Source organism: Mercenaria mercenaria, chromosome 12 (assembly GCF_021730395.1).
Source record: "Mercenaria mercenaria strain notata chromosome 12, MADL_Memer_1, whole genome shotgun sequence".
Classification (NCBI taxonomy): Eukaryota; Metazoa; Mollusca; class Bivalvia; order Venerida; family Veneridae; genus Mercenaria; species Mercenaria mercenaria.
Window position 1 is genome coordinate 77,329,999 of NC_069372.1, and position 15,495 is coordinate 77,345,493.

Genomic DNA, 15,495 nt, shown 5'->3' on the forward strand with positions numbered 1-15,495 from the left:
AATCCTAATTAAATATTTCATATGTCAGCTTTGTTTTATTTTGTTTTCAAACAAAAATAGAAATTTTAAGTGAACACTTAATTTGTAACGCCTACAACTACCATATATGGATGGCTATGATACAAAACAGAAAGAACATTAAAAATCTCGGGTAAACGATTTATACTCAGGAGCTACGCCCCCTCGTACAAATCGTTTATCCTCTAGTTCCAGTGCTCTTTCTATTACTTTAATAGAGTAATAATCACTCATGTTTTGTATTTACAAGTCTGTTCACAAGTTTCACATGAATCAGATCGCCAGTTTTAATTTATATAAATTAAAAGCATACTTATGTTTGGATTTTTAATATTTTTGGTATGCACTAGTTTTTTAGCATAAGTAATCAATTCAAATAATAAAAACATAAAATATTGCTTAAATAAAATAATAATCGCTCATGTTCGGTATTTGCCAGTCCTGTTCGGTGTTTATCCGAATACGGATGTACGGTACGGGTACGGTACGGGGATTAGGATCAACCTACCTATCACGTGACTTACGTAAACTAAACGAAATTTTGTCGCCATTTTCGCCGCATGGGTAAACGTATTGCGGAGAAAAATACCCGATTGCTTGGTAAATACACCCTGAAAACATTGATACAAACACTCAGTATGCTAATACATGTGCTCTGGAAACACGAGTGTTTTGTTAAGAACTTGGCATGTTTTATTAGATCAATAGGCCGTCCCCTCCAACCCAAAAGGTCAATAAAATGCTTTAACAAAGCAAATTGGGATGATTTCAAAAGGGACCTATCAGAGTTTGGAAAGAAATTCGCTGATTCTGACCACTCTGACCCCGCCTCAGATTGGAATCTGTTCAAAGATGAACTCAATCGACTTAGTTCTCTACACATTCCAACTAAAACTACTAAGACACGCTGCGACCTCCCATGGTTAACTCCCAAGATCCTTAGGCAAATCCGCAAGCGTGATAAAATGTACACTAAATTGAGGAAATCCAACCAATCCCCATGTAAAAGTAACACCTTCAAAGCCCTTAAATATAGCATCCAAAAACAGCTAAGGAACTCATACTGGTCTTACCTAGAATCAGTCATATTCATGGACGATTCACAACCAGGTAAAAATAAGAAATTCTATTCCTTCATAAAACATAAGAAAACAGAAAATTGTGGTGTAGCACCTCTTAAGCATGAGGGTCTAACATATACTGACCCTGCCACCAAGGCCAATATACTAAATAGGCAATTTGAGTCGGTCTTCTCAAAACCACAACCACTCAGTTTGAAGCAACTCTGCAAAAAAGTTACTACAAACACTTCAGCACCCAACATGCCCATGATCTCTGTTACAGAAGAGGGTGTTGATAAACTCCTGCAGGGGCTCTCTCCAAACAAAGCCTCTGGCCCAGATGAACTCTCACCAAGAGTTCTAAAAGAGCTACACCACGAGATAGCGCCCATCCTTACAATTATATTTAGGTCATCCCTGGAAACTGGCTGTGTCCCGCCAGATTGGAGAAGTGCAGTTGTCGCCCCTGTTTATAAGAAAGGCCCGAAATCCAAGGCCAGTAACTACAGGCCAATATCTCTCACCTGCATAGCTTCCAAATTATTGGAACACATTCTAGTCTCCAACATCATGACACATTTTGACAAAAATGACCTCTTAAGCCAGTACCAGCATGGCTTCAGATCTAAGCATAGCTGTGAATCACAACTGATCAGCTTTACACAAGAAGTTTACGACAACCTTGAGCAAGGTCAACAAACAGATGTAATAGTAATGGATTTTAGTAAAGCATTCGACAAGGTTGATCACAATAAATTGATATTTAAACTTAATGAGCTGGGTGTCCACCCTCTGGTATCACAGTGGATAAAGTCATTTCTGAAGGGTCGAACCCAAAGAGTAGTTGTAGACGGCTGCACTTCTGACACCCTGCCTGTCCTGTCCGGTGTCCCTCAGGGATCCGTCCTAGGGTCCTGTCTCTTTCTGGCTTACATTAATGACCTACCAGATTCTATTAGAAGTAAGGCAAGACTGTTTGCAGATGATACCATAGTATACCTTACAGTCGAGTCCTCATCTGATGCCCAAACACTACAAAAAGATTTGTATGCCCTTGAAAAGTGGGAACAGGACTGGTCAATGGAATTCAATCCAGACAAGTGTGAGGTGCTGAGAATTACTCGCAAACGAAACCCTGTCATGTTTCCTTACACCCTGCATGACAAGGAACTGAAATCTACCGATACCGCTAAATACTTAGGTGTTACACTAACTAAAGACTTAAACTGGTCTGAACATATTAATACTATTTCCTCTAAAGCAAACAACTCTCTTAAATTCATCAAAAGAAATGTTCAGACAACAAACAAAAAGGTCAAAGAGAAAGCCTATAACACCTATGTCCGTCCACAACTTGAGTATTGCTCATCCATCTGGCACCCCTGGCAAAAGTCCCTCTCATACAAAGTCGAAAAAGTGCAAAGATCAGCTGCACGGTTTATCTTTAACGACTATAACTATACAAGCAGTGTAACCCAGATGATTAACACCCTAAACTGGCAAACTTTAGAACAACGGCGCATACAATCTTCTCTCATCTATTTTTACAAAATCCGAACAAATCATGTATGCGTCGACCATAACCATCTAACTCCGACCAGAAACCTGAACTACCTAATTTCACAGTCCCGTACTCAATACCACATGAATTCCTTCTTCCCCCGTACAATCAGACTATGGAATGGCCTTCCCCAATATGTACAGTCCAGCCCCAGCCTCAACATATTTGCTGAGCGGCTGGCCACTGTACATCTGCAGTAACTTCCTTCACTATGTTTTTTAACTTAGCACCTGTAGTAATTTTTATTCTTTGCACCTAATGAGTTTTCTCATTTTTAACACTGCCCTGACAAGCGCCTTCCAGTCATAATCGTTAATGATTGTTGGAAGTATCATGTAGATGTAGATACAATTAAAAGTTATAAACTAAACGATAACGCTTCGTGTTTTGTCCGAAAATTATTGAAAACCAGACTAGCTGTTTTACTTTCTTGGCAGTGGGTAATTATGCATACCAAAAATTAGGATAACTAAAGTGACGCAGCACCCTACTTTTAGTCTGTGATTGTGGCGTCCATAAATTATGTCATAAATCTCACAGACACTGGGTCTGGAACCCCCACCCCCTCCAGCCCACTACGCACCTTTATATATTTTATCATCATTTTATACTATAATCACTCAAACAATGTTAAACTTATTATTTTGAACTAATTTTAAAACTCTTGAAACTTATATCTGTTACTGGCAACAGGCCTCGACCTTAACTTTTTTCAGCAGTTGCCAGCAGGTCCACCAACTGCTAAAATCTAGTAGACCTGCTCAGACTTTAGTGGACCTCCAATTCTATCACATAAATTGTGATGTTGTTGACGTCATAACTACATATGACTCAAAGAAACAGGACTTATTTCTAAAATAATTAAAAATGGAAGACTGTAGCAATCTGTTATCCCGAAAATAATTATTTTGAAAAGTGTCCCAAAATATGGACACAATAATCATCATCCTCCCGACCCGTGTTGAAAGTGAAAAAAGAAAACATCAACAATTAATTATCGGTAATTATTCTGATGATAAACTAAGTAATTGGCCTTGTTTTCATTTTCAATTAACACCCCCTCAAAGAGCTAAAAGAAGTGTGTCGGTTATTCGTGGCATCTGAAGCGGAGATCAAAGCGGTATAGTTTCCCCGAGATTGTCATGGCATTACGTCATGTTTTCGCGCCATGTGACACATCACTGTCTGATCGTATTCTTGATTCCTTTAATTGTTGAGAAGAAATCAGTAAAAAAGTTTTTTCTTTACTTAAAAGCGAATGTGCAATATCCTGAATAAACTGACATGTAAATGTGTCAAACCGTGAACGATGATAGTGGATGTCCTACCTCTGTGACCTATTTGCCCTCAAGAAATTTACATTATTTTTTGAGAAGAATATCTAACAAAGTGTTGTGTCAAAACATACATGTACAAGAATCATTTAAAACTTATTAAAAACCGCAACGACCTCATACTGCTTTATTTTATACCACATTTCTATTTACGTTTATTAGGTCACGTAAGCTATTCTGCCGCGCTAACAGAAATCTGTTTGCCAAAAATCGTTTTACTCCATGTATTTAAATTGCTGCCGCTTTTTCATTATTTATTGGTTTTTTATTGTGTTTTTTTGTACTTTCTGGTCAAAAGTCTGAATTTTATTACCATAGTATGTACCGTTTATTTACTTAAAGAAAGAAATAAATAATCAAGATCGCGCTGTTTGAAATTTTACAAAACATTATATGAAAATTTGATCGTTTTTAAAGAATTTTGCGTACATTCCTGTCGATACAGCATGCCCACTCATTTTTAAAGTTGAGGGTACATGTACCCCCTGCTTTTGCAAAATAGGGGTACACTTCAAAATTTGGGGGTACACTACATGGCAGATCTGAAAATTTTCTATTTAACTACTGAAATTTGTATATTACATGTTTTTTGTGTTTGTTTTTTGTTGTTGTTTTCTTCATACAGAACTCTCGTGGGAAGGGTATAACAGATGAGATAATTTTAGAAAAAGTAAAATGTTTTTCCAAAGTTAAGATAGGAAATTCTGAATCAAAACACCCCTCCCTATATTATACTAAATATAAATAATTTTTCAGCAAGGTTCATGTATTCCCAATTTCGTGAACGGAACACGATTCGTCCGAAATAACATACAGTCAACTGAAGACTGGTAAAATTCGTCCATCAATAATAAATGGCCAAACTATTACAGATATGCAATGTGTATCAAAATTGCAGTTAAATATCGAAAAATAAAATACTGTTAACCTTTTGCTGAGTTTATTAAAGCTAAAATGCCTTTTTGCGTTTCGTATCCATTCTTTTTTTGCACACGACCCGTATGACGTCCGACTAAAACATTTACCAAACCCCTCTATACAGCTGACAATTACGCCGAGAATTCGGTGATGGAAACGAAATTATAACGTTCTTGGACCGGATCTGCGTTTTAGACCATACCAAACAATTGGCAAGTGCGCGATGAAATAAACAGCGATATTGCAGCTGAACTAGAGTTCCGAATCTCTGCGTGCATGTACCCCCAACAAGTGATTTTTATGCGTGCATTTGATATTTTGTACGTGATTCACGTACTGCAGTGCGTGAATGGGCATGCTGCGATATCTTATTAAAATTGTTATAGAATTCAAACTGTATTAGTTCTCAAGCGGTGTTGAAAATTTAAAGCGATTATATTAAAAAATGAATGCACTACGCGCGTTTTTTGTGTCAAAAGTAACCGCGATGTAAATTAGACATTACGATAGGGCGCACGTGCTTGTGGAATGGAAAATTACCAGCATGACGTTTTGATATTTTTACGATTCGCGGGTAAATTCCAGTCAATCCAGGTAATTTTGCCTGATGTAATTTCTCAATTTGGTAAAGTTACGATGTAAAAACCACTCGGTGGAGTAGTCCATTCGTGCTCTCCTGACTTTAACTCGCCAATGCTTATAACGGTAGAATGCCGTACTTAAGACAAAATCAACTTTCGTTTTGTGAATTCGCCGATATGGGTATGATTTTCCCTCCTATTTTTTTACTTTTAAGGGTTTTATTTTATTTGCAGACCGTGACTGAAAATTGGTTGACCGTCGGTCTACCCAACTTTTGATAGTTAGTGGACCTGCCGATATTTTGGTTGCGTCGGTCCAACGGTCCACCGCTAAGGTCGAGGCCTGGGCAAGAACTGAAATACCGGCCTTTATCCCCTAGCTTAAAATTACGGCAGTGACTACAATTACAGTACCGTAATCCTAGCCTCCGGTTCTAGGATTAAAGAAGTTCCGTATTCCTAAACAACCCTACGAGGATAAGCTAGGATTACGGAAAGGACATGCATAAATGATGCTTTAAACTTACACATTTTACTGAAAATAGCGATTTTTTCATGCCTACCATGTTACGTGTATTTCGTGTTATCGATCCGCCATTTTGGATTTGTATAAACTTAAACAATATATTAATGGCAGTGGGGAAATATTATAGAAATATGAGGGTTAATGTTAAATTAAAAAAAATCTTTACTTAACATTTTATGAGATTAGTTTGTTTGTCACTCGAGTTTTCCACGAAAAAAAAGCAAAATCAACACCCATATTTATAAGTTTTTCTTTCCAAATCCATACTAAATGTTTTTCTTTTTTTAAAACTGACAGACAAACGTGGGTTATATTCTTAATGATAGCTCAAAAGGATGAAAAAAAAAAAATTTTAATTTTATGATTTGATTTTGCCTGTCGCTTTAGATTTCCGTGCAAATAGAATGTCAGTCGGGCGAAATCAACACCCGTTTGTACGACAGGCATGAAAAATCGCTGTTCTAAGTGAAATAAGTAAGTTTACAACATCATCTATGCATGTTCTAACATATACTTGATGCCTGTTACATCTGTAATCCTAGCCTATCTTCATAGGATTGTCTAGGAATACGGAACTTCCGTAATCCTAGAATCGGAGGCTAGGATTACGGTACCGTAATCGTAGCCACTGCCTAAAATTACACGAGATACAAATATTCGCCAGAAAATTCTCGTACACCAACCTTGAAAAATCACCTCATGTTTACTTATATGCAACCTTCCATATAAAATTTTGGTGTTCTTTAATGCAATATATATTTTTCTTCACGATGATGATCATGATCTTGCTGTCAACAAAAGACGCCAGAAATATTACAATAGTGAAAAATTTTGCTCCATTTACAAAATCTTTCGACTACGTCAGCTGTAGCTTCCGGCTTCGTACGATAAATAAACATCCCATAGTGATTGTGGGAACCAGCTGGTTCCACTATTCACTGCACGAAAAATATTTACCATACGAAGCCGGCAGCCATAGCTGACATAGCCGAAATATTTTGTAAATGGAGTGAATTTTTTGACAAAATAATTCCTCATGTATTCTGCTGACAGCACTGAAAATCCAGTACTATTGCGAATATCATCTTAAAGAAAAATATGTACAGTTCTGAAGAACATCAAAATTCTATGGGAAAGTTGCAAAAATAGTATAATAAAAATAGAATTTTTTAACTATTGCAGAATTCCTCACATATTCTGTTGACAGCACTGAAAATCCAGTACTATTTGAATATCATCATTTTTAATTTTCCATCAATATATGATGTTTTATACTCTCACCCAGTCACCCTTGCTCCCCTCCCCCCTCCCCCACCAAAAAAAAAGCATTCATTTCTGTTAAATTGATTTTGACTAATGAAATTATTTGCCTCTTATTACTATCCTTAAGGCGTAAAAAAAAAATATGTATGTTTCCGGTGACCCGACCGACCCTAATTTTAGCCCCCGACCCTAAACTTTTTTTCAGACGAAAATTTGCGGGTACAAAAAAAATATATGCTCTCATTTAGGAACATCGGATCGATGTACATTCGCCGGGCTTTTTGAACAAGTCGACAGACAGTTTCTTGTGAAGGATCTGACAGTTCTATATTCACCTCCATCGTACATTGACGAGTTAAATTCTGGATAGGACGAGTCAAAGAAATATTTTTTTTATAGCTCTTTGGACGAGTGGACTTCGCTGTATACTCGACCGATCGGGCGAGTGGTTTTTACGTCGTAACTTTACCAAATTCTGAAATTATATCACGAAAAAATACCTGGGTTGACTGGAATTAACCTGCGAATCATAAGGATATCAAAACGTCGTGCCGGTAATTTTCCATTCCACGAGCACGTGCGACCTATCGTAATATCTAATCTCGCCGTTACTTTTGTTTATCGACACGAACACAAAAAACGCGCGTAGTGCATTCATTTTTTAATATAATCGCTTCAAATTTTCAACACCGCTTGAGAAGTAATACAGTTTGAATTCTATATTAATTTTAATAAGACATTGACAAAAATGTAGGCAAAATTCTATAAAAACGGCCGAATTTTCATGTAATCACTTGTAACATTTCAAACAGCGCGATCTTAATTACTTGTTTCTTTCTTAAAGTAAATAAATGATACATACTATTGTCATAAAATTCAGACGTTTGAACAGAAAGTATAAAAAACAGATTTAAAAAATCTTAAATAATGAAAAAGCGGCAGCAATTTAAATACATGGAGTAAAACGATTTTTCGCAAACAGATTTCTGTTAGCGCGGCAGAATAGGTTACGTGACCTCGTGAATGTAAATAGAAATGTGGCTTTAGAATAACGCAGTATGATGTTGTTGTGGTTTTTAATTAAGTTTTAAATGAATCTTTTCGTACAAGTATTATTTTTGACACGACACTTTGTAAGATATTCTTCTCTAACAATAATGTAACAATAAAGTAAATTCTTTGAGGGCAAACAGGTCACAGAGGTAGGATACCCGGTATAATTGTTTGACACATTTACCTGTCAGTTTTCGCTTTAAAAAAAAATAAAGAAGAAACTTTTTTATTGATTTCTTCTCAACAATTTAAAGAAGCGAGGCGGTACGATCAAACATTGATGTTTCACATGGCGCGAAAACATGACGTAATGCCATGACAATCTCGGGCAAATATACCGCTTTGATCTTCACTTCAGATGCCATGATACCGACACACTTCTTTTAGCTCTTTGGAGGGTGTTAATTAATGATGAAAACAAGGCCAATTACTTAGCTTATAAACAGAATAATTTCCGATAATTGTTTTTTTTTTCGCTTTCACAAAGGGTGTGTGGATGATGATAATTATGTCCATATTTTGGGGACACTTTTCAAAATAATTATTTTCGGGAAATAAGTCTTGAGAAAATGAAAATAACTAAATATTTTATGCTGTCCTAATAGTTTAGGAAAATAAGGGAGGGGATAGACTTTAATTATTATTACTATCGCTACGGTTATTTTGGAGAGCAACTGGCTGGTGCTGCTGATAAAAATACAGGAAAGAAAAATAAAAATGTCTGCTGTAAAAAGGAAGTTTAAGAAGAACAAATATGCCACCTTAAAAAGGAAATGTAGGGTATAAGAGAATAGTATTTGTCTACAGAGTGTTACATTTGAAATTTACTTATAGTATAATACTCCTTTCATAAAAGTGACAATATTAAACATGTCAATTATAAGGGCAAGTGACTGTTCACTAAGGGCAAGCAGATTTTAGTGGTTAGTAGTCCTGCAGGGCAGGTGGTGTGGAAAAAAAATTACACCCCTGCCTTGCCATAAAAAATCATGAGTTTAAGCTAGGCTTGAACCAATGGAAAACCAAAGGTGCATCTGTTGAAATATTCTGACAGCATGTATTTAAAAATTTGACTAAAAGCCAAAAGGGTATATAAAAAGCAGTGTATTTAAAGTGTATAGCATCTGCCATCTAGTACAGACATATATGTATTGATAAGACAATAGCCAAAAGCAAAGACAAGGGAATTCCACTACTGTAAAGATGTGTATTCTAAAAAAAAAAAAAAAAAAAAAAAAAAAAAAAAATGAAAAAATCGACCTACCTACCCTATTTTTTTCCGGCATGTCACAGGAAACATACATATTTTTTTTTTTGGCCTAACTTATTGCTGGATATATACTGTTTTGCCGTTCCTCACCACAAACCCTTTTGGCGGGGGATACCAATTCGTCGATTTTGCTTGTTTATAACTAACTCTTACAGTCACTCTGATTGGAGGCATATTTAAATGGCAGTGTCTAGGAATTACAGTACCGTAATCCAAGCCTTCGATTCTAGCATTACGGAAGTTGTGTATTCTCAGACAACCCAATGAGGATAGGCTAGGATTACAGAAGTATTTAAGAGGCTCAAATATATGTTAAGACATGCATAAATGATGTTGTAAACTTACTTATTTCACTTAAAATAGTGATTTTTCATGCCTGCCATATTCTTTATTAATGGTGGTGTGGGGAAATACCATTTTCATTCTACTTGGTATTATATGTGAGCATTCAGTTATAGGTGGACAGTTATATGTTAAATGATAATGAATGATAAAAGTTAAAATCTTCTTAATGAAAATAGTAATGTTTTCGTAATTGTCCAACTATATCTGGGCCACACCACGAATGGCACGATATTTCCGCACGCCAACATATATATAATTTAAGATTATACAAAACCAAAATGACGGATTGATAACATGAAATAATAGACTTGTTAACAGTTTAAATGTTGGGAGCCAAAACCCATGAAGAAGAAAAGTCAAATGGATATTAATAGATTTTCTTTTAGGAATGGGATACAATCCGATACTTCCCTTTCAAAATTTGGTTTTCAGTTATAAAATTAATTTCTGTGTATGACATTCTAATAAGGTTTTGAATTTTACTGTTGTACTTTTTCAGGGAGATTGGTTTATTTGTTAAGTAAGCCTTAACCATGGCTTACAACTATGTGATAGGGCCTGGGGGACAGCCCATCATTCTTGGGCAGGTCCAGATGATACAGCCCCTGATGCAGGTGTCTGGAGCACCAACTGCAATGCAGCAGATGAATACAAGTGTCCCTCCCCAACAACCACAACAAGTTCAGCAGCAGCCAAAAGTACCAGATTACATGTCAGAGGAAAAACTGCAGGATAAAGGTATGAAAAGATAAAAATCCAATGTAGTTTTTTTGCAAAGATATTTTTATGCCCCCGGCATCTACTGATGCGGGAGGCATATAGTGATTGTCCTGTCCGTTCGTTCGGTTGCCAGTCTATCCGTACGAGGTTAACCAAATGGGACCGTTTAGTCTAGCATCAATACCCCTTACTAGAATGACTTGATACTTATGCAGGTGTAACCCGGACCATTCCTCATCTTCAGACATCACCTGACCTCAGTTTGAACTTGACCTTGTTTTGGACTTAGATTGCTTTGTATCGACAAGGATGCCACTGGGGGCATCAAGCGTTTATTGAACGCAGCTCCTTGTTTTTAGTTTTCATTAGTAGGATTTGTTAGTAAATATTAAGGAATATGATGCTAAAGTCTAAAAGCCTCAGCCTTTATCAGCAGAGCAACCAAAGGGATGTATCCCTGTCTGTTTCAGCCACAACAACACAGAACAATCAACATGGCAGATATACTGCTTAGAAGATTGTATATAACCATGATAATAGCAATGTGGTTACTCCATCATTGATTCCAAGAATTTAATTTTTGCTGACGATAGCAGAAATTTGTGAATGTGTCAAAAAAATGAATGGCTTAAGGGTTGAACATATAATTGCATGTCATTCTTTAATTATTGATAGAACAAGATGCTGTATTGTCTGAACTAAGTCTGTTGTCAGATGCAAAATTTTATGTGAAGTAATCTAGATAACATCCATTGTCCTGTTTTTGGGTCTGTCCAGGGCCAAGGTTCATCTTTAAGCAAATATTAGACGTATTGAACTTGTTTTTTCAGCAAGAAAATGGCAACAGTTACAGTCAAAGAGATACAGCGAGAAGAGGAAATTTGGGTTTGTTGATGCTCAGAAAGAAGATATGCCTCCAGAACATGTCAGAAAGATTATCCGAGACCATGGGGATATGACAAACAGAAAATTCAGACACGATAAACGTGTTTATCTCGGGTAATAACACTGTTGACATTTTATTAAAAGATAATCTGTTTGAGAAATCAGTGATGTTGATGTTTGCCTTTTTGCCATCTCTGAAATTGACTTATACGCAAACTCAAAGTAATGCAGAAAGCTTTTTAAACCTGATAAAAGGGAAAACAAAACTTGAATATTTTGTCTCACCATAATGTTAGTGTAGGTGCTTTGAACAGCAAAGATACATGTTCTGTATAAAGAATCCTTTCAAACAAAGTCAAACACTAAACAGTTCCAGATCTTTAATTTTAACAACTGGCTTGTGCATTAACTGAAGGTATTACTATATACTCACTTAAAAATAGGAAGCAAGATGTTGGACAATTATGTATTCATATAAACATTCCATGTTTCTTATTTTGAAGATTTAAAAAAAATCTTTTGAAATGATATAAATCTGTTATATTTCAGTGCTTTAAAGTATATGCCCCATGCAGTGTTGAAGCTTCTCGAAAATATGCCAATGCCCTGGGAACAGATTCGAGATGTGAAGGTTCTCTATCATATAACTGGAGCTATATCATTTGTCAATGAAATTCCATGGGTCATTGAGCCAGTCTACATTGCACAGTGGGGGTAACTTTAATTTTTTCGCTGCAGACTCATGGTGTGCATTACCATATAAAATTTTAAAAAATGGAGTTCTGAGTAATGAAGCAAAGATAAAAATTTGATGTTTCAAAGTAAAATGTTGATGTTATAAATTTCTTGTATTTTATTATAAATATGCATGTCAATTTGTCAATGTTACTCGTTGTTTGTCCCTTCACTTGAAAGTTTGCATTGGTATGCCTTTTAATTCTTGAGGAAATAAATGTTGAGTTAGTAAAAGTTGCAGTTTTGTGTATATATTGAATCTTGATTTTCATGAAATATGTATTCTTCTCTGATTCATGTTCTTTAATTGACATATTTCTTTTGCTGATGCTCTGCTGAAGATTGGCAAATGGGACTTTCATGTGAAGTCTTCATCCTGATGGTCATACTAAAGAAGCTGTCAGAAGTTACATACTTGTCTAATATATTCTTGTTTAATGAAAATATAATGAAAAACAGTATCAAAATGAACATGGAAAATTGTATTTTTATCTTTCAGATTTGATTTAAAAGCATCTCTTTTTCTCTTTGTAGTACGATGTGGATTATGATGCGTCGAGAAAAACGAGACAGACGTCACTTCAAACGTATGCGTTTTCCACCATTTGACGATGAAGAGCCGCCTCTTGATTATGCTGACAACATCCTTGATGTTGAACCCTTGGAGGCGATCCAGATTGAACTAGATCCAGAGGAGGATAAATCTGTCCAAGACTGGTTCTACGATCATAAACCACTTGTAGATACAAAGTATGATGCTTAAAATTCATGAAATGTTTTATCCGAAATAGTTATTTTGAAGTTGGTTGAAATCATTGCTTGGAATTTTGATGCATTGATATAAACTTATGGTGTAGACTGACTGTAAGAAAATAATGAGACACATCTAAGAAGTGTATTTCATTTATATTCTAAACAAGATAAGCTAAAAGGATTGCCAATTTGGTGTTGTACTAATTTCTAACAAGTGTGCATGTGCATATGATCTTACCCCCTACTAGGGGACTTACAGAGTAAATGAGCCCTGTTGTTTTTGGTGTCACTCCATCAAAGGTCAAGATCATAGGGGTCTAAATATGGAAAACTCTTTCCTATCAGTAACTTGAGAACCACTTGACCCAGGATGTTGAAACTTACTGGAAATACAGAGTAGATGGCCTCTCTTGATTTTGAGGTCAGTCAAAGGTCAAGGTCACAGGGGCCAGAACATGGAAAACTGTTTCCAATCCAGAGCCATTTCACCCAGAACATTTAAAATTCATGGGATGATTAGAGTTGCCGAGTAGATTATCCCTATTGCATGTCAGTCACTAAGCCAACAACCATCAGTGTCTATTTGATTTTTTCTCCTGTCCCCTATTGACTTTGCCTATCGGATAAGTGGTGTAGTAAGTGACTACAGCATTGTGTCTTCTTGTGTTCTTTATTTCAAGTTACGTATATCGTCAAAATGAACATAGTGACGTCAGAGATGTCAACACCAAACAAACACATGTCAACGTGCAATGCAGCACAGCAAAATATAGTTCACTATATCTACAACACCTATTGGTACTATTCTTAGATGGAGACATGTGCTTTTCTATAAAAGCATCTACTTCAGTCGCAGTTTCTACCATCTGTGTAATATAAGAACTAGTAGTAATGTGATGCATGTTAAAGTGAATGTTTTTATTCTATCTGTGTATTGTCGGGTACTTAAAATTTTCATTTTCAAATGTTAAAAGCTTGAAGTGTATTCAGAAAATCTGTTAATGATTCAGTAGAATAGAAGCTTTTTGATGTTTGTTTATCAATCTTAAGATATTTTTTTTATTTTAAATAACCAGAAACTTCATGACAAAGATATCGGTTACCTACATCTTTCTTTCTTGAATATTGAATTGTTTCTCAGTTTAATGATTTGTTTTTTCTTGCTTCCCAAAGGTATTTGAAATATTACAAATTAATAAATAGTTAATACATTGATATTACAGGTGTGTAAATGGAAGTACATACAGGAAATGGAACTTGTCATTGCCAATCATGTCAGTCTTGTATCGTCTTGGAAACCAGCTTCTCACTGATCTGGTCGATCAAAATTATTTCTACCTGTTTGATCTGAAGTCTTTCTTCACAGCTAAGGCATTGAACATGGCCATCCCTGGAGGTCCAAAGTTTGAGCCTCTTGTCAAAGATAAAGAAATGCAGTAAGTACATTCTGTCATACCTGTAACTTCTTTGTAGGACTTTGGTGTATCTCGTATGCTTCATGTAAAGTTTAGATAAAATTATTGAAATAGTGTGTTTATTGAGAATTGCCCATTGCTGAAATTTCCACACATTAGAATTGAGGGGGTCCCTGTTGAAGAGTGGTGGTTGCTGGCTGCAAATGATAAGTCACTTTCCTCTCACCTTTCCTGGGTCTAAAACCTCACTTGGGATGTAGAAGTCTTTCATGTAAGGAAGTCATCAAGGTAGGTGGTTCTACCCAGATGCCTCCCTATGCCTGAAGTGATGTCTGGCTTGGGCAGCTAGCGTATTCCAATCCTCCATTATCAAAAGGTGGTAATTGTGTTGTCATTATGTTAATTTGTAAAACTCGACAAAAACAAAAATCTAAATTGATCTGTGTATTATACTGCCTGTTTAAGGGATGAAGACTGGAATGAGTTTAATGATATCAACAAGATTATCATCCGACAGCCAGTGAGGACAGAGTACAGAATTGCCTTTCCATACCTGTACAACAACTTACCTTTCCAGGTCCATCTCTCATGGTAAGTACACCCATTTGTGTAGAAACTTAATATTACATGTACAACATCTTTATGCTTTAATCTGCATTTGCTGAAAATCATGAGTAAAATTAGAGTAAATGCTAATTAAGTAAATATAATTGAACAATAAGATTTACAATTTGTTTACAAGTGTATCCTGTATAAATGACTTATGGAAGGCTGGTGGTTTTACTCTGATGCATGCATAGCTGAAGGAATATAGATGGAGGGGCACTTAGTGTCTTCCTTCCATCAAAAGCTGGAAAAGTCACCATATGACATAAAATTGTGTTAGTATGACTTAAAACTCAACAAACAAAGCAAAAGGTTTTGCTTAAGGTAGTGCTTTGTGTTCAATAAACAGGAAGTAATGGAGTTGATATCATTAATCAGGATAATATAGAAAAAAAAGCTGAGACTGGGCATAAATAAAAATCAGTTTATTAATGAATGGTTACCACCAGTG

The 15,495-nt window shown here is 35.9% G+C and overlaps 1 protein-coding gene across 1 annotated transcript in view; it reads left to right on the forward strand.

Moving 5' to 3' along the window:
* Positions 1 to 505: 505 nt before the first annotated feature.
* Positions 506 to 15,495, forward strand: part of LOC128547464 (pre-mRNA-processing-splicing factor 8) — a 53,017-nt gene continuing 38,027 nt past the window's right edge. Inside the window, exons 1-7 of the mRNA XM_053520375.1 lie at positions 506 to 618; positions 10,430 to 10,668; positions 11,481 to 11,649; positions 12,085 to 12,249; positions 12,805 to 13,020; positions 14,247 to 14,459; positions 14,904 to 15,029. Coding sequence (XP_053376350.1) covers positions 10,464 to 10,668; positions 11,481 to 11,649; positions 12,085 to 12,249; positions 12,805 to 13,020; positions 14,247 to 14,459; positions 14,904 to 15,029 — 1,094 coding nt within the window. The 5' untranslated portion in view covers positions 506 to 618; positions 10,430 to 10,463. The remainder of the gene's footprint in view (positions 619 to 10,429; positions 10,669 to 11,480; positions 11,650 to 12,084; positions 12,250 to 12,804; positions 13,021 to 14,246; positions 14,460 to 14,903; positions 15,030 to 15,495) is intronic.